Source organism: Myotis yumanensis, unplaced genomic scaffold, assembly GCF_028538775.1.
Source record: "Myotis yumanensis isolate MYYU_CA2020_CCGP unplaced genomic scaffold, mMyoYum1.0.hap1 SCAF_3, whole genome shotgun sequence".
In the NCBI taxonomy this organism is placed as follows: domain Eukaryota; kingdom Metazoa; phylum Chordata; class Mammalia; order Chiroptera; family Vespertilionidae; genus Myotis; species Myotis yumanensis.
Window position 1 is genome coordinate 200018729 of NW_027223754.1, and position 23591 is coordinate 200042319.

At 38.8% G+C, this 23591-nt stretch overlaps 1 protein-coding gene across 5 annotated transcripts in view; it reads right to left on the reverse strand.

Annotated features, from left to right (window-relative positions):
- Window positions 1–1346: 1346 nt before the first annotated feature.
- IGF1 (insulin like growth factor 1) overlaps window positions 1347–23591 on the reverse strand; it is a 68790-nt gene continuing 46545 nt past the window's right edge. For 2 of the 5 annotated variants that reach the window (XM_070410921.1, XM_070410922.1), the window contains exons 3-4: window positions 18563–18744; window positions 1347–4766 (exon numbers count right to left, since the gene is read on the reverse strand). In XM_070410921.1, the coding sequence (XP_070267022.1) occupies window positions 4707–4766; window positions 18563–18744 (242 nt within the window). In that variant the 3' untranslated portion in view covers window positions 1347–4706. Of the gene's footprint in view, window positions 4767–16359; window positions 17188–18562; window positions 18745–23591 lie in introns of those variants that run through there. The other 3 variants (XM_070410920.1, XM_070410919.1, XM_070410918.1) reach the window with 3 other exon arrangements.

The following is a 23591-nucleotide window of genomic DNA, read 5'->3' on the forward strand; positions in this document are numbered from 1 at the left end:
ACAATTCTTCTATTTTAAAAAATTAAAATTTTAAAATCAATGATGCCACAATGATGCATAAGTCAGACTTATCTTTTGAAAACATTGCTGGGAAAGCCCAGGTGATTTGAGTGGAAATGCTCTTTCCAAAGAAGAGCGCTAACAGGATCTGTCTTGAATATTAGTACAATCTTTTAAGGTTAAAAATAGCAAAAACACTTTAGATAGTCTGATTAGAGTTTTGACAAGTCAAACGAATATTCTATCTAGCCTATAGTTTTAAAGTCTATTTGGGTTTAACATATCACCCCTATTCCAATATAAAAGAAGAAGAAAGAACCAAGTCATTTTTGAACATTAAGATATTTATAAAGACTATATAAAGTTAAAAAAAGTCTTCACAGATTGTTAGTCATTTCTTCCAATGATTTCTCCTAAATTCTTCTCTTTCCTTATCAATAGATAACCCCCAGCTCATAAAGAAATACTTTCCAACCCTTCCCAGTGAGATTAGTGATTGCTTTTCATGGGAGCTATTGCTCTCTGAGATGTTTAGATGAAGGGAGAACATTTTCTATAAACCAGTCAATGCTAAAAATTTACTCATGGGAAATGGGGCAGATGCTATTTTCAGAAGGTGAACTTATGCTTTTTTTTCTCTCCGTATTTTTCTCTACTTGCTGAATATCTGTTTTAGAGCAGACAGCACACACCAAAAAAAAAAAAAATAATAAAAAAAAAATCAATAAGTAACTCAACCATCTTTTTAGTTCTGCCATTTTTCTATAAAGTATTTTTTTGCCCCATTTATATTCCATGCTCTTGATCCAGGTGTTCAGATTGGGTAACATAGTGCTAATTTTGCTGAGAGCCAACAAAAGAGTGGAGCCTTGTGATTCTAAAAATTTTCCATCTTCTGCCCCACACCACCACACTCACAATTTGGTGAACAGTCTGCTACTTGTGAGCGATAAGAAGTTGAAAGGTGGTGGTGACTAGACCTAGTGCTGTTTTATGAAGCCACCTAGCTATAGAATTATCGTTTTTACACTTTAAAAAAATATGTCCATGCTTTCTTTTTTCTTTTTTTCCTTTTTTTAAGTCAAGTACTTTCTTAAAGAAGCAATAGCACCACGTTGGCATAGTTGGCCAAACAATAAATGGGAAAGCAAAATTGTGCTACATCCTCCAATTTAATCCCCCTAGTGCATGAAGTAGTAACGGAAACCCTGGAGCCACAGTGCATGAGATGGTTCCATCTACACAAACATTGACATTCCCAGGAGGGGAAGGATTCTCAAGGTGGCCAGGCTTTTTCTTCTTTTTCCAGGAAGTTATTATTATTATTTTTTAAGTATTCCATTGGACTCTCTGGGAGAGAGAGAGAGAGAGAGAGAGAGAGAGAGAGATTAGGAGAGTTTTTTTTAGGTCTAGAAGAGTGGATTCTGATGGAAAGATTCATTAGCTTTTTCAGGGGAGCCACCTCATCTTAAAATGTTCAAATAGTGCTATTATACTATGTGGGGAAGCTGGAGTAGAAATTTGACTTAGGTATTCTGTATTGTCATTTAAATAAAAAATAAGCCTATACGTTGAAAGCTAATTCCTACCAGTATGTACGGCTCTTTCATAAACATCCTGAAATTTCCTCATTTTAAAATTTAAAGCAAAGCTTATGAAGTTTTGAGTTGTGAAATGTTAGGTGCTCCCTCTCTGTCAATCCTGGGACATTCTGCTGGAGTGTATGGGGACCAAGGGACTTTTGCAGTTTACATCAAATTGTCTTCTAGTTTTAATTCCTTTGCAAATAAGATGCTGGGTTAGTATAATAATTAGTTACTTTTTAATTCGCTGATTTATGATGTAGTTGGAGAGGACATGTATTGGAAAAAGTTAAGAAAGATTATGTCTTTTTGTCTATTTAAGCTTTCCTCATTGGGGCATCTGGGCTGTGAATAGAATTGCTAAGTGAATCAAGTAAGTCATAGACACTCTTAGAATTACCCTGTCCAGCTAGGTCGGCAGAAGAATACGTGTAAAATGTCTCTGGGAGCCAGTGATTTTAAAAGGTGCATTCTAGGAACAGGAAATAAAATTAGAAGTGCCATCTTGGGAAGAGGAGTAGCGCATCTCACTCCGCAGAACCCATATGTGTGGAAACAGATGAAGGACAAAAATGACTTGTAGTTCCTTTGACATCTGTCCATAGTGGTTAGAACACCACTCAGTATACCAGCGATGCTCAACTCAAAAAACATTGCGCACTGAGGGTTAAAATACTTGTTGGCTGAGCCAGGGCATCCAGTAAATAGGCCTTCTTTTTGCACACATTCTGAGATCCAGGGAGTCTTTTTCAATTTAATTTAATTTTTTTATTTCTGGCCTCTGAATCTTGAGGTGTACCAGTGGGATGAAAACTAAACATGTAAGGTTTGTTTTCCGTATATACTTTCCAAGAATAAGAAGGGTACAATGTGCATGAAATAATAAACCTGGTTGCTTCTCACCAAAAAGTTCTAAGGCCAATAAAATATCCGAATGGTGGATGATTCATTGTTCTAATAAGGAAATTTTGGTACGGAGACCAGAAACATTTTTTAGGCCTGCCCTCAACCATGGGCCTGCCCTCAACTTTGGATTTTCTTCATACCGATTTTTAATTGAATGGATAAGACACATTCATAGGGGCCATTCTTCTAAGAAGACATGAGGGAAAATTTCTAGCTCTGAAGAAAATTTTGGCCTATAAACTAGCAACTCTAGTCAAGGGTATGTTAACAACAGCAACAACAAAATAATAATATATATAGCCAAGGATAAGAGCAAAATTGATTAAAGAAAGTAACTGTGACTTTTTATAAGATATTATTTCAATAGTTGAAATCTTGGGCCATCTTTTGTAGGTTGCCTAAAGATGGAATAACTGTTGTTCAAAATGAATGGAGTATCATAATATTAAAAGAAGTATTATTGGATTTCTAGAAACTGCCTAGAAATCAGTGAGTGCTAACAAATTGAGTAATCACCCTTTTGCTGGTAGAAACTTTTTGTTTTTCTCTTTATTTTCTTTTTATTTCCCTCTTTTCACTTTGTATTTATGAACCCAGATGCAGAATTTAAAATCAAGTTGTTAATCAAATGTTTCTAACTTATTTTGAAAAGGGTTTTAAAAGAGATCAATCTGATTGCTAACTTTTAACAACTAGCTAGTTGGATACTTAATTAGATGGCTTCATTGACAAAAATTGGCATGTCAGGAGCATTTGGCTAATCAGTTTTCTAGCTATGCTCTGAATGAGCTGTTTATAGAATTCCTTGCATCCCAGTGACTCAAGGGCTCTGACCTTCCACCCTTGTAGCAATTTAGGATAATAATCTGGAGCTTTATCTTTTTAATCCTCATACCACCCCTGTGAGGTAGGTAGATGGCATATTGCCCCATTTTGCAGATGAGGAAACTGAGGCACACAGAGGTGAAGTGACTTGCCCAAGGTCACAAAGTGGTGAGTCCGTGGCCAAGTCGGCAGATGTTTGTTTCATCAGTGAGAAGAAACCAGGACTATTAAATTCCTAACCTTCTGCTTTTTCCACTCCTCTCAAGACTTGCTAAACAAATTTGCATCGGTGGACTTTGTGTTTTCAATTTCTCTTGGAAGGCGTAATTGGGGGTACTGGAGTTTTAGGACCCTTCCCCTCTGTGTCTTTGGCTCCAGGCATCCTTTTTTTTTTTGTTTTGCTTTCACCTTTTACCATTTTGGCCAGACTCTTTCATATCACAAACTACAAAAATAGCACCATTGTACTAAAAAAAGAGAGTTTTACATACTGTTTGATATATCCTGTAATGTTGATATGTGAAATTTACATAGTGCTCTATATGGAAAAAAATCCAAGAGAAGTTACTAATTAGGTCGCACACTAACTCATCATTTGAAGGAACTGTTGAGAGTTTGAGACTTTCTAGACTTAACACATACACCTAAGAACGTTTGGCCTCAAAGTTGCAACTATTTGCATTTTCTTTTTAGCAAGATGTGGAAAAATAAAGCTTTGTGTCTACAGCAAATGCATCTGATTTATATTTTGTACCAGTGCCACAGATAGAATCTGGTGGGTTAAATATTGGTGTGCTACTTGACTGCTTGTTGCTGCTATGGAGGAGGCCACATTTGGGCAAATATAACGGGGATGAAGAAGGGTGGGCAACGATAGACAAACAAGGTAATCAGACACTGTAAAACAAACAGCCTGTGTTGCATAGAAAGAAGTGCAAATAAAAAAATTAATAAACCACTTAGACAAGACTGCTGAATGAATGGCTCCAGCAGCCAAGATTCAGAGACAAATTTAGTGCAACTGGATCTAGACAACACTCATGCATTTGTGGCTCTTGAGAGGCAAGGACTAAGATATATATATAGATAGATAGATAGATAGATACATACATACATCCATATATTTTTTCTCTATAGAACATTAGTAATAAAGGATCAACAGCAATCTACCAACTCCAGGACCTTTTTTGCAAGGTGCAAAGCTTTTAACAATCACTCCTAAAGACAATGTTTGAAATGTTTACTTGTGTATTTCATTGGGGGGAATGCCCATCTTTTGAAATGTTATCAAACTTATATTTTGGTGGGTCTTCTGGTGTTTAACTGGTAATTCATGCAGAGCAAAGGATCCTGCCGATGGGATGTCATTCTTCACTCCCCAGGAAGGTCTTCCTACATTCGGTAGCTCTTATTTCCCGCATTCCCTCTACTTGCGTTCTTCAAATGTACTTCCTAAAAGCAAGGGAGGAAAAGCGACATTAACTTGGTGACATTTTATATATCCTACCCATCTACTTCTAATGCTGGGTCTCAACCTTTTATGGCTTAAGACTCACCAGTCAATCTAAGAGAGAGCTTGGGCCAGATTGTTCCAAGAAAGACATATTTAAGTAAATAGGCTTTAATTTTTTAGTGTAGCTAAACCTCATTCAAGCTACTTCTATGTGCCCCTTTTGGCATGGGGACCACAGATTGCTTTATAACCACACAAAACTGTTTCTATTCATCTGCTGCTATCACACATTCATTGATTGAAAGGAGATCCTGAAAAGTTCAGTCTCCTGGCCTGTAGCGTCTTTTGTTATTTTTTATTGTTTTATTGCATTTTAGTTCTGTTTTGATTTTTGTGAAAAGGTATTTCTTTTTCATTCTTTCTCTTTGAAGAAAAAGAGATTTAGAATTAGAAGAGTGGGGAAATTTGTAATTGTTTTAGACTCTGTAAAATCACAGACATACTGAGCTTGGCTCAAATCCTAGCTCTTCCATTTTCTAGCCCTGTGAGCTTCTTCAAGTGAAAATTTCTTGTGTCTCAATTTCATCCATAAACTGGGATAACAATAGTTTTTACCATGTAGGGTTAAGGATTAAAGAATTAGTACATAAAAGCACTTATAATAGGTCTGGCGCATGGCAAGCACTATATAAGTATTATTATTATTTTATCTTACTCTTATTATCATTATTTCATCTTTACTAGGATGTAGCCATTCCTAGACTAAAATTCCAGGGTTCCTAACTTTGGTGCTACCATTCACTCATCAATAAGCAATGCTTTCCTGCAAGTTTTGCTTAGAGAGGAAGCCTTATGATAGCAGGGACTTGTCTGTTCACTGTTACAGGCCCATGTTTAGAGTAGTACTCAGGACTTTGCAGGTGCTCACTACATAACTGAAGGATGAATTAAATGAATGAGTGAGTATAATGGACTCTCTGATAATGTGCAGAATCAGGTTTTTATACTTTTCCTATAGTTATTATTTTATCCTTGGATATATTTAAATAACAAAGTTTACTTAGACAGATAAGATGTGAAATGAAATCTAGGAGGAAGTGGCCTTTGCATGCATAAACATAAGATGCTTCTTCTCTTGGTTTCATCTCTAACCAGGAAGCCCTTATAGGAGAATATAATGGATAATTATTAGCATAGAATAGGGTTTAAAGATCTACAGAGGCCTTTAAAAATTTTTTTTTTAGAACATGTTTCCATCAGGACCAAAAACAAGAGTTCTTTCCATAGTTGCTGGAATCTTCAAATTCTTCCTTCCGGCTAAGGTAGTGACTGCTCACCCAATCATTGTTAGTAGCTTAGAGATCACTGTAAGGGACATTTGTGTTCACCCAGACCTGATACCTGGAGAGGATGAGATGCTGGAGCAGAATCAACTACCAATCCCTGAGCTAAGGCCCATAGGGATTTAGTAATTGTTCTTTCACATGCTTTTCAGCTGTACCTCACATTGGAGTTAGCACCAACTCTTTCATAAAAGCCAGTTAACACTTTGTAAGTTGATGGTCAATATCCCGTAGGGACTGAATAGAAGGAGGATGGCATCATTGTGTAAAAAATGTTTGTTAAATTATCTAGCTCAGGGGCCACTGGAAAAAAAAGCTTGTGGAACAAAATTGGGCATTCGTATAGGGCAGTGTGAAATGCCATCTGTTTAAAATCCTGGCACTTTTCTCCCAAATATCATTGACCTTTTATCCAGTCCACTTAACATGTATTTCTTGCTGAATAAAAGCATCTACTGTTGAACTACCAGTAAATTTGTATTTCTGATCTTACATCTCATTTTGCCTTCTTAAAGGAGTTCTTCAGAAAAATGGCAGAAAGACATATGACGCCACAGCATAGGATCACTGTCATCCTAAACTCCTCATTGCATTTTTGTTCAGTTCTCAGCTGATGAGCTATGTGGCTTTCTAAACTCCAAATAACTATTATTAAGAATACTACTTTTCTATCAAACTACTGACCAAATTAACTGACAGGTCTAAAAATATGCTAATTTGAGTTTTACCTTTTTTTTCTACCAACTTAGACAAACATATTTTAAGACTGTGGGAAACACCCAAACTAAGAGAATACTCAAGAATGAAATAATAAGAAATTAAAAGAAAGCCACATGCGATGATTAATCTTTAATCTTCCTCTTGAGCCAAATTAAATCCCAGATTTGCAGAAGGAGAAATTCAGGTATCTTCTATGTGTCACAAATTCATGAGGACTGGAGCAAAAGGAACTGAGGTTAGATGGGCCAACCACATAGATGTTGTCCTTTTCCCCACAGGGAAATTCTTTTCCTTTTGTCTCAAAGCTGAGGTGTAATGTCTGTACAGAGGGATCCTTCCTATTTCTTCTGGGTCTGCGTCAGCATCACAGCAAAGCCATACGCAGACTCACTCGAGAGAAGCCTACCCGGCTCCAAGGAGCATGGTTCCCATGTACACACATGTTCGATGGAGGCCATTCAAAACCAGCTGGGATGTCGTCTGGTTTGCATTTGGCTCTCTTCCCAGGCTCTCCCATGGGACTTCTTTGTTGTAGACAATGACAGGGACAAAACAAAAGCACTCAGGGACTTGGTCTCAGTTGCATCTGTTGCTTTGTTCATTTTCCTAATTTAATTCCGCTGGCCACCCTTGACAATGGGCAGCAAGTGGAGGCCTGTCTGAGGCAGCCTTCAGAACTGGCACCCACCTTCAGTGCACTTCTTGAAGGGTTATGAAACTGTCCCACATTTAGCCAAGCAAAAACTTTTCACTTCAACAGCTTGTCCAAGACAAACAAACCAGCCGAAGCTGTTTCTAGTATGCAACTAGACAGATTTTTGAAAGGAAAACAGTAGTAAGTAAATACTGTTTCCTATTGACACTAGGGAAGGTAAGCTTACTTTTCAAAAAAAATGTTGGTTCTCTAGCTCACAAGGGTTGGTTGAGGAAATTTATTTCTCTCAGGAAAAGGTTGACCTGCTCATTGGGAAAGGGCTTAATTTGCGATATACCTTATTACACTTTGTGGACCATACACAGATATTTATGAAGCTGGAAAATGCTTTGAAGGGCTCATTCACATTCTCCTGTTATCTCTCTGCTCCAATCCTAGCTCCTAGCACTTCAAAGGAAAGCTATGCATAAACTTTTTGAGTAAGAAGGTCACTGAGAGCTAGTAACAATGGCAATAATAATGATCTTGGTTAACATTTGCAGACACTTTACAGTTTATACAATAATCTCACAATACCTCCTGAGATGATTTCATCTACAACAGTCTCATATAGAATTTGAGGTTACATAGGAACAAACGGATAGACCCAGGACTAATAATAAAACAGTTTATTCTTTTAACAAAAGAATAACAATTCTATCACTTAACCCATATAACGTTTTAGACACTGTATTACATATGTTAATTGAATATGTTTTCTTATTTATTTCTGCTAGTTCTTTTGGAAGTGGGTACTAGTGTCTTGCCCATTTTACCTTTAAGGAATACAAAGCTTCTACTAAAAGTGATTTCTTGCAGTGAAGATGTGCCTGTTGCTGGAATTTGTACCAGTTCCTTCTGATTCTGGAGTTCACCAGTTAGCTGTTCTGCCATACTGCCTCCCCCAGACGTCAAACAATATCTGGTGCCTCAAGGCCCAAATCTCTCTCAGATAACTGTCTTTGATCAAGTCATGAGCTACTAAGGATCCCAGATGGTGTAGATGCTGGTTTAGGGATGGGTGTCCTTCCAACTACAAGTGTGAACTGAACCCCATTTGTATGGTTATTGATAGAGAACAGAAGCACAGTATTCTGTGAGCAAAAGCTAACCCCATGGGCATTATAAACCCTTCTTTTCTCCATGCCTATCTTTATGAGACTTTTGCCTGAGAGAGAGAATCTAAATGAAGGATAATTAATAGGCTCTTCTAAATTTCAGGGAGGAAGCAGTGATATTTTCAATAGACTATGTTTCCACCTCTACCCTTTCCAAACAAATTGAGCATTGTGTGACGTAGAGTCTAAGAAAAGCCTCACACACTGTAAGAGTGTTGGGAAAATTCTGTCCAGCATGGAATATTTGTCTGTTATATAGTATAAGGTCCTAACTCAGCATTGACCTTCTTCTAAGAAGGGAAAAAAATAGGAAAAACAATAACAACAATAACAAAATGAGGAGTGAATGATTGAAAAGATGAGCCAGACCTCAGCTCTTCACTTGTTAAGAGGGATGTGCTTGAGCTAGTTTGCTGGCTTGACCTGGAGGCACGTGAAATTGTGGAGGACAAGTTAGATCTCTCAGGATCAAGTCTGGTATCTCTTTACTACGGGGAATCACAAGTTCAAATTCAGGAGAGTTAGGTCAGCCTTTCCTCTCTGGGAGTCAAGCAAAATGAGTGTCATGTGACTTACTTAGCACTTTGGAATGTGACTTTTACAACCAGAGGTCAAGGTGCACATTTTGAGAGATTCAGGTTCCTGATGGAGTGGCTGCCTCTTTAACAAAAAGTGAGAAGTATGAAGACTGGATGCAGTGTTGGTCAGCCCAGTCTCTTGTTTTTTTCCTGGAAACCACTGCATTATATCTCCTATTGTGGTTATGGTTGCAATGGCCATTTTTTTCTAATATGATCCTCTCCTCCAGTCATAGTGGATTGGCCCCCAGGGCAGGTCCCTTACCCAACCCCCAGGTCTGAATGTGGTAGCTATATCAAGGCGGACCCATTCCTTTATTGGCCAGCTTTGGCTCAAGGATTTTCCTTAGACTATACGGCCATCTAGGATGCTTCCACCTAACCTACTCCCTCTCTCTCCTTCACTTGGGATCAGACTTGCATTACCTTCTTCTGATGGCTTGCTTAGGTTTCCCCGATTCTCTCCTATGTCCTTTCACACGAACATTTCCCCTAATAACACCCTTGCTCCTTTAACCCAATCTCATCTCTTTTTTCTTAGAGGACATAGGCTTACACACATGGCTTGGATCCCAGGTCCCACACAGGAGTTGTGTGACCATTGATTGACAATCACTGTTTTCTCTTTCTCAGTTTTCTCTTCTGTAAAATGAAAGTGCAGAGTAGGAGTAACCACCTCATAATGTTATTATGATGGCATGTGATCTCCCTCACACATTTACCTGGCATAGAGAACTGTCTATAGTTGTATGCAAGAGAGCCTATTATTTGAAGGCCCTTGGTTTAGATCCATTCTATGAACTTGTTAGGAACGTCAGTCTGCTCTGGCTTTTGTGCTATCAAGAGTCCACTCTGGATCTACCTTTGTTAGGTCATTGATTTGCTACAGAGTAAATTATGTTTGTGTTTGCTTCCCCACTAAAAAGTAAGCTCCTCGAGTGCCATCGTATGGGTCCTTCACCTTAGTATCTACCCCTGCATGGCGCTTTGAGCAAAGTGACAAACAAGGAAATGCTTGTCAAATTGACTTAACAACTGGTGGAATAGACTTCATTCAAGTCAACAGCAAGGCTGCCTACTTCCTGCTGTGCTCTGTATAAGGATAAAAAGCACACAGTCCCCTCCTGTGCTAAGGAAAATACCAACAGAGATGCAGGAGAGAGAGCGCAGTGCATAGTGAACACACTGAAGTCCATCTTGACTTTGGATTCTGGTCTGGCCACTTGTTAGAGCAAGACCTTGGCAAGACATTTAACCTTACTCAGCCCAAGTTTTCTAATCTGTACAATGGGGATAATTATAGTATTTATCCTACAGGCTTAATGGTGAAACTTAAATAAGGTGGTTTGCTATAGCCCTTAGCACAGGGCATATGCCTAATAAATACCAGCTATTGTTATGGATATTGCCTTATTTTTTCTCTTTTTTTGGTAGTTTCTGTTGTTAAAGTACATCCCTTGCACCCTAACTGGTTTGGCTCAGTGCAGTGGATAGAGCATCAGCCTGCGGACTCAAGGGTCCCAGGTTCGATTCTGGTCAAGGGCAGGTACCTTGGTTGCGGGCACATACCAGTAGGGAGTGTGCAGGAGGCAGCTGATCGATGTTTCTCTCTCATTGATGTTTCTAACTCTCTATCCCTCTCCCTTCTTCTCTGTAAAAAAATCAATAAAATATATATATAAAAAATACATCCCTTGCTAGGGTGCTGCCCTTTCTCTGGCTGGAGAGAAAGAGTAGCTACCTACTGGTTATCTATCAACCCCTTGAGTGCTGGGATATCAGGTGCGTAGCTATTTTTTTCTAGGAACTGGTACATCCCTATGAATCCCCAGGAAATAGGGAACTCGTATTTGTCCCATAATTATCCCACAATATCCCAACCTAGCCACTTTCTTACTCTTCAAAAAATACTGGCTAACTCTATTTCAAATATGCCTGCCTATGATGTAAGAAATCACTAACAAAATGGTTTAAAAGCCTGGAAAAAATGAAAAGAAATGCCAAGGGGCATTTTCCCTCACTGGCAAGAGGTATTTCTATTGCCTTTAGTAGTCTTGAAGGATGTTGTAAAATACTTTGGGGTCCAGGGCTGCTAGACTATTGATTTTTATGGGCAGCTTGTGTAGTTAGCTGTTTGTGTTTGTGTTTGTGTTACATTTTTAAATTTTAAAAAATGTTGAAGCACACTATCTTTCCCAGAGGGAGTTGACTTTGGAATTGCTGAAAGGTTCAAATGTTGTGTTATTTTAAAAAGAGAAACACCACATTCTAACAACTTCACTGATAACGTGCTAAAGATTCAGCACATTTTTACCTAAAAACTGAATTTGATTACTTTTTTCTAATAAGCCTCCAAAATGCCATTATTTTATCTGACATACAACTTATACTAGAATATTTAAATTAGCATATACAGCAACTTCTATTACAACGTGTTGGGGAGAGGGGAAGCCCTGAGTTTGTTACCTTTGCTGTCATTTCAATGCAATAACAATGAGCTCACAGGATTAGCAGGAAAGGGTGTTGCCCTCTTCCACTCATGCTGGGTGTGTGTGACAAATCTGGGCAGCACATTCATAACTGTGTTTTACAGACTGACAGCTGTCAGAAGGGAGGGCAGTTGTGGAGCTGGGTGGAAAAGGTGAAGGGATTAAGCCCAAAACAAATGAAACTCATAGACACAGACAACAACATGGTGATTACCAGGGGGCAAAGGGAGTCGGGGGAGGTAGAATAGGGGATAGAAGGGATAAATAGTGATGGAAAGAGATTTGACTTAGGGTGGTGAACATACAATACAATATACAGATGATGTATTATAGACTTGAACACCTGAAACCTATCTAATTTTATTAACCAATATCACCCCCCAAAATTCAAGAAAAAAACAAGAACACAGAAAGAATAGTGTGTTCTAAATTTTCCTCCTCACTGAATTGGGAGAAATTTTGGAAGTTTGGAAGGCTCCCCTGAACTCTGAGGATGAACAAAATAGCACTCTGACAAGTGGAAGTGATTTGCATCTGTTTGAGGTTGACGGGAGCCTTCAGCATATAAAAGTAAACACACCTGCTGCCAGCCAGTGCTTTTCCAAGACAGAAAATGGCGCAAGAACAATCCAGTGTATTTCTGATTTTACAGGTCAATAAATATTGTCACTGATTTTCAAAGGAATTAGTAGCTGGTGAGCATACAAGCTGAGGAATTCTGTAGTGAATATTCAGAACTTCATAAAGAACATCCTGCTTCATCTAAAAACAATTTATACCAAAGCCTTCCACTTGAACTTCAGACTATTAACTTTGCCCTTAGATTAGAAGTCAACTCCCACAGACACAGACAACAGCATGGGGATTACCAGAGGGAAAGGGGGGTAAGGGAGGTAGAAGAGGGTAAAGGAGAAATAAATGGTGATGGAAGAAAATTGAGTTGGGTGGTGAACACACAACACAACATACAGATGATGTATTATAGAATTGTACCCCTGAAACCCATATAATCTTATTAACCAATGTCACCCCAATAAATTCAATGAAAATTAAAAAAGTCAGCTCCCTATTATCTATTAAATATTGCAAAAAGTCTTATTTCCTTCTTATAGACAAGTAAAGAGAATAAATCTCATCTACCCCATGTATGCTAATGAACTTGAGAAACTGCAAAATGTATTACTTAGGAAAACACTGTTTCCTGTTGGTGGTTGGTGGGAGGGAGGTGGTCAGGAGATTGGGGGAGAGAAGGGGAAAGGCTCTCTGGAGCTCATTTCTCTGCCTCCCTCTCCACCCTTACATCCTAACAGCACTCATATTAGAAGCTGTATGAGGTTTTGTTTGTTTTCAAGAGATGTTTGAGAGAAGATCAAATACTTGTGAAAGGCACTGAATCGGCAACCCTAGAAACTGAAATGTCCCGGAAGCGGTGTGAGCCCGAAAATATCCCACATTTCTATTTATTTTGGCAATTTGACTTAAAACTAGTAAGAGTTGGAGTTCATGCTACAATTAAATTTTCCTCAGTCACCATGAAATGAAAACACATATTGCATTTGATTTTAACTGGTTGAGAAAAATGGTTTTCTGAAAGTTCATTCTATGACCTAAAAATAAAAGTTAAGCGATTCTCACATGGGATGGCTGGGATTCTTTTTAAGTTGTAATTATTTGTAGAACTGGGTTCTTTGGTTGGAAGGGGTCTTAGGTCACTCAGTGCTCTTTTCCCACCATGTGCTTGAAACCAACTACCATGTCACTGAAGAGTGTTGGCAGCTTAAGCTTGAAGTCTGGGGAATATGAGACCTACTTCCACTTGAGGAGATCTATTTCTTTTTCAGATGGCTCTATTTTTTAGAATGAAGTAAAATAATATTAACAAAAACTTTAATAGTGCTTACTACATACCAGGCACCAACTTGTTCACTATCATATATATTTGTACACACACACACACACACACACACACACACACACACATCTCAAATCCTCACAACTGTAGATTCAATTAGATAAATTCAACTAGATAAATTCAATCAAGTAGATTCTGACTGACAGATAAGGAAACTGAAGCACAAATAAGTTACATCATTTGCCCAAGGTCATACCACTAGTAAGCTAATTAGCATTTGAAGTTAGGCAGTCTGATTCCACATTCTCTACTCTTAACCCACTATGTTTTACTGCTTCTACAATCTTTATAATTCTCCTTCATGCCTAGTACAGAGGTTTGCACATTGTAGGTGCTCAATAAAAAAATTTTTTTCAGCAATTTTCTTTTAGGATCCTGAATCTTTACATATCCCATAAGTTTTACACATAATCATCGATTTTCCCTAAGAGAAGCAGTTGAAATATAATTTTAAATGATGGCTACTACTCTGCCTACTTCAAGAAAGTATTGGGGGGGGACTAATAGTTACATAACATTTGCTATAAAGTACATTTGATTTTAAAGGTGGCAGATGCCACCTTTGGCAATTGTACTTTTGGCAATAGGTCCTTGAATGATTTCAGTTGAGGCTAGAGAAGGAAATTGTAAACCTGCAACACTTATGTGAGCACAACTCCTTTGCTCTTTCTTTCTTTACTCTGAACTTGCCTCACCCCCTGTGCAAGGACGAGAGGAATCATGTCATCTCAGCAGTGCTATGTATTTTTATAGCTGCCTTTCTACCTCTATTCATCTACCTAGAACACCCATTTTTCTGTCCATTCATCCATCCACCCATCCATCCATCCATCCATCCATCCATCCATCCAATCCACCCATCATTCATTCATCCATCCATCCATCTATCTACCCAACATTATATACCATGTATCGCTAGGTGCTTAGTATTGATTCTAGAAAGGGGGAGATGGAAAGACAATAGTAGATTCTTCCTATTAGTTCATATTATTCTGAAGTCACATCTAGCCATTCAAGATAATTGCTTTAGAGTTGATAAAAACCCATTACATAAAGAAGTGGGTTTTAATCCATAATCTAGGATTTAAACATTCTTTAGCTAGAAAGTTCTATTGCTTTTTTTTTCTTTTGATGTCCTTGTCTTCTTTTTGGATGAAGTTCATCATTGGGTGTAATTATACTTTATCCAACGTCTTGATTTATGGTTGACATTTATTCACTCATCAATGAAAGAAGGAACAGACAATTCTCTAAGGAACCTTTTCATAGGACATTAACTGTTAATTCTTCTGTGCAACAGTGGTCCCTTGAAGAGCCATCTGTGTTTGCTGGCTACTCTCAGATGGTAGTCACAGTAGGCCTGTGTCTGAGGCTGGTCCTAGAGCATGATGTCTTAGCAAGAGTACTTGGCATCTCCTGGATAAGGTGGCTGGCCATATGTGCTCAGGTACTAGCTGGCTTTCATCGATCTAATAACCCAGGATCCACTTTGCAACCACCACAGCAGTGACTTGGCTTCCATCTGTGGCTTTGCTATGCTTCTGATTGGACCGTTTTCTCCTAGATTGAGAATATATTATATAGCCTGGATTTTCAGTGAACCATGAAGGAAGAATGGCCCTGAAGTAGAAGGCATGGAAGGACCAGGCAGAAAGGAGGTTTCTTTACACCATGACATCATCAAAGTAGGCTACTTGATGAAATGCTTTGCTTCTTGGTTCTTGGTTTAGTCATCTTCTTTTCCCAAGGGTCATCATTTGCTTGGCTGTACACTTACCTCTCTCAACTCTTATAATCAACAATTTGGATGATCTTGAGACTTTTTGCTTTATTATCTGTGAAGACCCTAACCCTACTGTTTAAATCAAGGAAGGTGGAGGAGAAGATCTCTAAGACCTACATTCTATGATTCTACAGAGCTTTTCTTTTCCCTCAGGGAAATCCATCAACCCTGCTCTCATTTACTCCCTCCTTCTGGTGGGAAAATATTAAATTAGTAGGAGACTTCATGGGGCCACTTCTATCCCATCTTTTTCTTTTGGAATTCTTATTAGTCCATATTGATTATGTGCTATTCTCTGCTGGCCAGAAGGAGGGCATCTTAGAACCCAAGCACATCTTTACTCATTTCTGGATCTCAGTATTCTTATCTTTAAAATGAAGTGATTGAACCAAATGATTTCTGAGGCCTTTTGCAGCTCATAACATGGTCCTAGAATTTCCATGGAGCTGAAATGCCTAAGATTTCAGATCTAAAAATCTAGGAGTCTATTTGTGTGTTTGGGAGAGAAAGTAAGAGAGAGAAACAGAGCAACAGAGAGTATTCTAGGAATCAGAAGGCAGTAGTCATATATCAGAAGTCTCCTGTTATGGGCTGGATTGTGTCACTTACCCAAAATTTACATGTTGAAATCCCAACCTCCAGTACCTCAAAATGTGACTGTATTTGGAGATGGGGAGTCAACATACAGGTAATTAAATTAAAATGAGGTCATTATGGTGGTCCTATTCCAATATGACCATTGTCCTATTGGAGGGATAAATTTGGGCACAAAGATATGCATAAAAGTAAGATGATGTGAAGACACTGGGAGAAGAAGGCCAATTACAAGCCATGGAGAAAGGCCTGGAACAGATTCTTCTCTAATATTTCTCAGAAGGAACCAACCCAGCCAACATCTTGATCTTAGACTTCCAGGCTCCAGAAGTATATGAAAATAACTTTCTGCTATTTAAGCTACCTAGTCTGTGGTATTTGTTATGGCACCCCTAGCAAACTAATACATCTTTTATATCTGATTCCAAAGTGAAAAAAAAAAGGTTCAATGACCTTCTCTCATAGGTTACCTCACAGGCCTCACAGGCCTTTAGGCAAATACTGGATGCCCTTTGGCCCAAACCAAGACAGGCCGACTCCAAGTTCATTGCAGGAAAGGAAATCTGGGAATTTCTATGACACAATTCAGTCTTGTGGAGAATTTGGGGCTAATATTTAACTCTGGACATATATTGACATGAGCAATTCTTCTATTATAGATTCACACAAAATTTTTAAATGCATACAAAAGCCTTGATTTTGTAATCTTAATTTTTTTATTCAATTGTTTTTGGGGAGCAGGAAATTTGACTCTTTTATAATATTTGTTCTTTTTTCATTCTTGCCACTGCCTTTCTTTGGGCTTTCTTGGGGATTACGTGCTTCATTTCCATTTTCTCCATGTTTAATAGCCACATTCTATAAGAGACTCTTCAATCCTTCCATCATGGATATTAGCTAGCTCCACTAGGCTACTGTTCTTCATTTCCTCTAGAATTGCCCACTTTTCTGTATCGCTGTCTGCTTCTCTCTCATCGTCTTTGCCCCTCTCTGCTCTTCTCCTTGATTTTCCTTTTTGCTTCTGTGTTCAGTTTCTAGCTCCAGTCTCCCTCCTCTGCTCTTTCTTCTTTCCTTTCATCTGCTGACTTGCTTCCGTCCCCTCCTTCTGTTTCCCTCCTGGGTGTTTCTTTGGCCCACCTTTCCTTCTCCTCTGAGACTTCTTTTTCTTGTTGGTAGTTGGGGGCTGATACTGTAAACATCACAAAAATAATGGCATTGAGAACAGGTGGTCCCCTTGGTGTCCTGGAAGACAGCCTTAGAGTTAGCCCAGAATGCCTGGGCTCCATGGGATGCGGGAGACAGCACTGGTGTTGGACAGGTGTCTACACCTCAGTCACCAGACCCAACATTCCAGAACTTTGGGGCTCATCTTGGACCCCCACCCTCTAACCAACTAGAAATTGAGAGGCACTGGGTCACCTGGGAAGAAAGAGAATTAACCTGCTTTCACCATCCCCAGCACAACTTTCCAGTCTCATTCACCTAAAAGTAACTTCTGTGGTGCTTGCTCTCTGACCATTGGCTGCTGTGTTCTCTGGACACCAGGTTGTGCCCCATCTCTTTCTACCCCTCAAGGTAGCTCCCTGGAGTCACATCTTTGCTCAACCCCCATGGTCCTCCGCCAGTCTCGGCTGCAGTTTACGACCAGGAAGCAGCAAAGGTGTCGTTGTAAACATCTTGGTTTCTCGTCTTGGGCATTCTGCACTATGCTAGTCTTGGCTCCAAAGATTAAAACCACAGGTGGTATTTTTTTGTTTTGTTTGATTTTTCCTTTTGTCAACAGAATCCCCACCGAAAAACTTTCCTTACTCAACCTTCCTCTCTTTCTTCTTCATTCTTCACCTTCTCTTTAGTTCTCATTCTTTCTACCTCATGACTAAAATGTTAATCACTTATATTCACTTGTTTACTCATTCACTCATTCATTCATTCAACAAAAGTTTATCAGGTGACAAACGTGCATCAGATGATTTACATGCTCTTGATGGCAGAGATAGTACCTCTAAGGTTTGTTTAAATTCTAGCTTTTTAAAAAGACACCTGCAAATTTTGGTCATTAGAAATTTCTAGGTATTCTTTGAGCCAAACAGAAATTTCTATTTTTAATCTTTTTCTTTAACTATGTTTGCCACTGGATGTGAATTTCAAATAGTTCCCATTTTAGAGTTGTGTTTTTTTTTTTACACCTTTGCAGAATACCAGGACCTGAAAGTTTTCAGGTTTTGTTCTTAATTACAATTATGACAGATGTTAACACTTGCCCAACAGCTGTGTTGTGCAGACACATGGAAAGCACTGTATGTGCAGTAAGTTAATTCTCCGAGCGACCTGATGAGGTAGCTATTACCATTCTTCACCACCTTCTGGTTATCTGATTGTCCAGAGTAGTGCAAAAGAGAATTTGCAATGCGGAGTGACCAAAGGGATGGACATCTAGCGTGAGAATGGAGCTATTTTGACCTCTAAGACAGGAGACCTTGGGGACTAAATTACTGTTTGGCCCACCCACACATATAAGACACAGATCTCTTGAGGATGGAGGGATCCCACTCCAGCTGGCTTACCTTCTGAGCCTTGGGGACGTCAGTGTGGCGCTGGGCACGGACGGAGCGGGCTGACTTGGCAGGCTTGAGCGGGGCGCAGTACATCTCCAGTCTCCTCAGATCACAGCTTCGGAAGCAGCACTCGTCCACAATGCCTGTCTGAATTGCCCTCCGACTGTTGGAGCCATACCCTGTGGGCTTGTCTGTACAAATGAAATGCAGAGTGGCCTGGCTTTAGAGTGGAATATTCCAAATTCATGGTTCCACCTAGACTCTGAAGACTCTCCTCTCCCCATGCCTAGTCATCCCACACATTTGTATGCGAACCTCTCTTTGAAGCTTCTCCAACAATTCCTGTTCCTATAGATCCTTCTGGATTCTAGTATGTTTCCAGGAACCTGTATCACACTCGTTTACACTCATTCACAACATACTTTGTGTTAGTTCTCCTGATGTTCTCAGCAACCTTCAGCCAAAAAACTGTATGGCCCAATCCTACCCTTTCCTTATATATTGGCTTGAGAGGCTGCTAGGGATATTAATAAAAGAGGACCATGCATTCAGTTTCCTTTACCTTTTTAGAAAATTTGCATCGTTTTTATATGCAGGATGGCTCAAATATTTGCTCTTTTGCTTAGTTGCTTCCACTGTATGAACATCAGTGAGATTTTAAATCTAGGAAAGACTCCTACTTTCCTGGTGTGGAGGCTGAAACTCGGGGTTGGGAAGGACTTGCTATAGGTCATTCTGCAGTAAATGGTAGAACCAAGAGTTTAACCCAGATCTTCTCTCTGCCAAGCCCAAGCACCTCACAGAGCCTGGAAGACCTGTTGCACAACTCTGGACAAGTCATTGAAGCTTCCTGAGCCTCAGTTTACTCATTTGTAAAGTGGGATTAATGATATCTTTCTTGTGAGGGTTGTTTGAGGATTACATGAGATAATATATGGAAAGTACTTAGAGTATCACTAGACACATAGTAGGTCCTAAATAAATATTGGGTTGCTTTCTCTGAGCACCCCTTCCCAGGAACTTAAATGGTTTGTGAAGAAGCAGCGTTACTGTTGACTGCATCCAGAAACGTTGGAAGTTGGAACTGATGACAATACCGATGTGATAGGGCTCTCTCTCCTATCACCCCAGAGAGACCAGAACAATCAATTCTGTCTTCTTATAGAATAATTATTAGACCGAGACAGAATGAACTAAACATCCACCTTTCCTGTGACCTGGATTGCCCATAGAGAACAGATGAGTCAAATTTCTCTTGATATTTGCAAATCAATTAGACCTCTTTACTTGGCAAGTAGGTTTTGGTCTGTTTTCATTTTGTTTTGATTTGAATACACTTTTCCTGGCTCTAGAATGAAAAGAAAGGGCAAAACAAGCTTACATGGACCTTAAAATGTACCTGGATCCTTTGTAAGCTTTTTGTCCTAGCAGAACTCTTGTTAAAACGAATCATGCTTATACACCAATATATAAAACAGACAGAAGTAAAAGTGCCCTGACTCAGGCAAGGGCAGGGGGACCCTGTCTCAGCTTTCTCTCCTGTCCCTTAACTCCCTTGGGAAGTAGGAAGGAGAGGGAGGAAGGAGGGCTGGTTTTCTCCACTGACATTCAGATTTCATGGTGGAAAATGTGTAAACCATTGATCTAGAAGAATCCAATTAATCAATCTGACATATATTCGATCTTAACTCCTGACACAGGAGACAGCACTATATTTTACATTTTAAAAGTCTACATTTGCATAATAATGACACTGTTCTTTAGGGTGGAGTTTTGAAAGTCAGAATCCACAATGCATATTTTGAACTCCCAGGGTAATGGCCCACCACCAGATTAGTCTGGCAGCCTTGTGGCCCAAAGGGCCAACTGTTGGTGGCATCCTCTGAGAACACAAATTGTTTTCCTGGTGTTTAGTGCAGGAGCCTGGGGATGCTTCTTCACAGAAGGCAGGTGTATTATCATTCTTAGGGCAGCAGAGGGTAGTAGCTCAGTGAGGGTTCAGTTTGTGGTCTCTCTGGGTGGGATTTGCTGCTTTAGCTGGAGGCAAACCCTATGGGCTCCTTGTGATTGAGGGTTTTGGGGGAACCAGGCAGCTGGCCCCCACTGGTGCCTCAGCAGGATTTCCACTTGCCATGGAAGATCAGCTAGTGTAGAAGACTCAGTCTATAAAATAGCTGTGCTTTTTTAGTCCACAGATCAAGAATTTAGGGAAAGAGAAATTTAGGACTCTTTAAAAAATGTTTTGTAAAGAAAGTACCTTATGTCCATATTTTTAAAAATGTTGAAATAGTGGTATAAAGACTTGGATTTGGCTATAAATGCAGCTATCAGTTATCCTACCACAATCCTAGAAAGATGTTTTTCTTTGTCTATTCATAGTGTCTACAATGGACTGATTGTACTTCATTGGGCGATATATGAATATAACAGTATTTATCTATTGCCTTTTAAAGTTTAATTAGTCCTTTGAAGTGCCCTATAGGCTTGGTTTCTGGGTCTATATCAAGATATTTAATAAAAAATAATTTCTTGCCAACCGAGAGGCCACAGTTGAGGGTCCAAGTTTTTCCCTTTATCTTCAAATGCCTCACATTACTTCTTTTTCCAGAAACAAAATAAAGATACTTATTGCTATGGCCTAACACTAGAAACCCAATACAGTGTGGTTTACTAGAAAGGCAGTAACATAATTTGCTCCAGTATCAAGGTTGGAAAAAAAAAGGGATTTTTAATGACCTCTAAATTGCAGCTCTGGTCATTATGACTAATTTTTAAATGTGATAGAGTGAATTGTTTTATTCTTTCCTTTAAAAACTTCCCATTAGGCACTATGCAATTCTGCTCCAGTGGGTGGAATCAGACCTTGGTAGTTGAACGGGAAACAAGTATTGGCTTAATATAAGAGAAAATTTTTCTAACAATTTGGACTCAAAAGTTTTAAAAATGGGACAAACTTCTTTTAAAAGTAATGAATTTCCCATTGCTGGAAGTAGTTAAGTAATGGTGGTATGAACACCTGTGAGAGATGCAAGGATAATATTCCTGTTTTGAACACAGTACATGGTGCTATGGTTCTTTCTATTCCAAAGAATCTGTAACAAGTAAAGAAATGCAGAAGAAAACTCATCCGGGCCAAATGTTCAATATGGTTGGAAGCCATTTATGTTGTCTTCAGGAAAGAGGTTAGAATACTTTATGACTCAGAAGATGAAAATTTATTTTCTATTTATCATTTGAGTTTCCCCAAGATGCTCAAAACATTTTTCTTTACTTCAGGGGTGGGGAAGGTCTAGCCTGGGGGCCATATGAGGCCCTCAAAATCATTTGGTCTAGCCCTGCCATGGCATTAGGGATGAGTAAATTTAATGCTTGACCAAATATAGTAGGCTAATTTTTAAGTTGATAATTTTGTAAGGCCCACATATGATGTTATAAATATCATCATATATTTCTGCCCTTGGCAGAAAAAAAGGTTCCCCACTCCTGCACTTGATGCTAAAACAAAAGACAGGTGACTTGGATAATTTCTTTTTTAGCTAGGTACAGTCTCAGAGTTCTGTCCTACTGGCATCATGAAGTATCTATATACACTCACTTGGTTATTAGAGTGAACAGGCATTTATAAAAGTTGGCCATTTAATGTAGCCCTTGACTTGTCTTATTGCTTGTGTAGTCACAGTGCACTACTGTATCTTGAAAGTTGTCCAACAGACAGAATTCCAATGGTTAAACAGATGGCTTCTATAATAATAGCATTTCCCTTTAAATAATGCATGATCAGTGGAGTAATTCAATAATCTTCAGAGCAAACTTGCTAGTTACAAGGATTTGGGGCAGAATTGTGGCATCATCAAAACCACACCAATTAGCTGAGTCTCACGTTTTGTCTGGGTTGCAAGCTCCTCACTTCCCTCCATCCCTGAAAGAGAAGGTGTAATGCTGAGAGTTCCCAGGGGTCATCACTTCTTGAGCAGAGAGCTCTAGTCATTCATCACTGGTAAAAATGGTGCTACCTCTACTGGTTCTACATGTGGTTGCGTTTCTTCCAGGTTTCTGGGAAGGCAGTTGGACACTTCCCCACTTGTTTATTGAGAACGCTTCAATTATTTTAATTTTGCCACTAATTGAAGAATCAGTACTTGAATAATGGAAATAGAAACATTTTTCAAGTAGGGAAATATGCAGTTCTGAAGACATATACTTAATCTTTGGGTTCTGAGGAATAAAACTATTCTCTAGAAATTGCTAACAAAAGGAGGTTCTAAATTTGATCATATTTTGAAAGCAGGAAAAAAGAAGTAAGACAATTCAGGTTGGATTTCAAGGGCTATTTCTAGAAAATTCACAGTTATGTTTCTTACAGAAAACACAATGGGATTTTTATAAAAACCTAATTTGCATTTAACTTTGATTAACGGAGGCTTGATTACATGACCAAATATTACTGTTAAAATCTTTAGAAGGCAGAAAGTTAGGTGTCCTGCACTAACTATTTATCCATAACTTCCAGACATGATGACAACTTGGAATAACTGTGTATTGTTAGTTTCTAGCTCAGCATTGCTCCATGGACTACCTTATCTAATAAAAATGTGCTCAGTAGACATAATTTTGCATGGGATAGTAGTAGGAAAGTTGGGTAAAATGTGAGTAATTTTAAAATTGTCTCCATCTTAGCATTTCAATTGCTATTTTCATTTCTGGTAAACTAAGACTCACTTCTCAATATTTCTTACACATTTTGTGGCTTTCTATGGAAAACAGGACTCCTTTCATGAATTCCTAATAGAAAGAAAATTGTGATATGACTATTATCCAGACCCAAAATGTAATACTACCTTAAATGGTTATTATTTTCTGAATAAATAGGATTTACATTTTACTTAAAGCCCCTTGATAAATCAATACTTTACCTTTTAAAATTTTTATGGAAATCACACTTGAGTTAAAACATGTGCTTAGTAAGGATAAGAAAAGAAGCTTTTGCTACCATAACTAGCTGCATCATTATGCACTTAGATTAATACGGGTATGTATA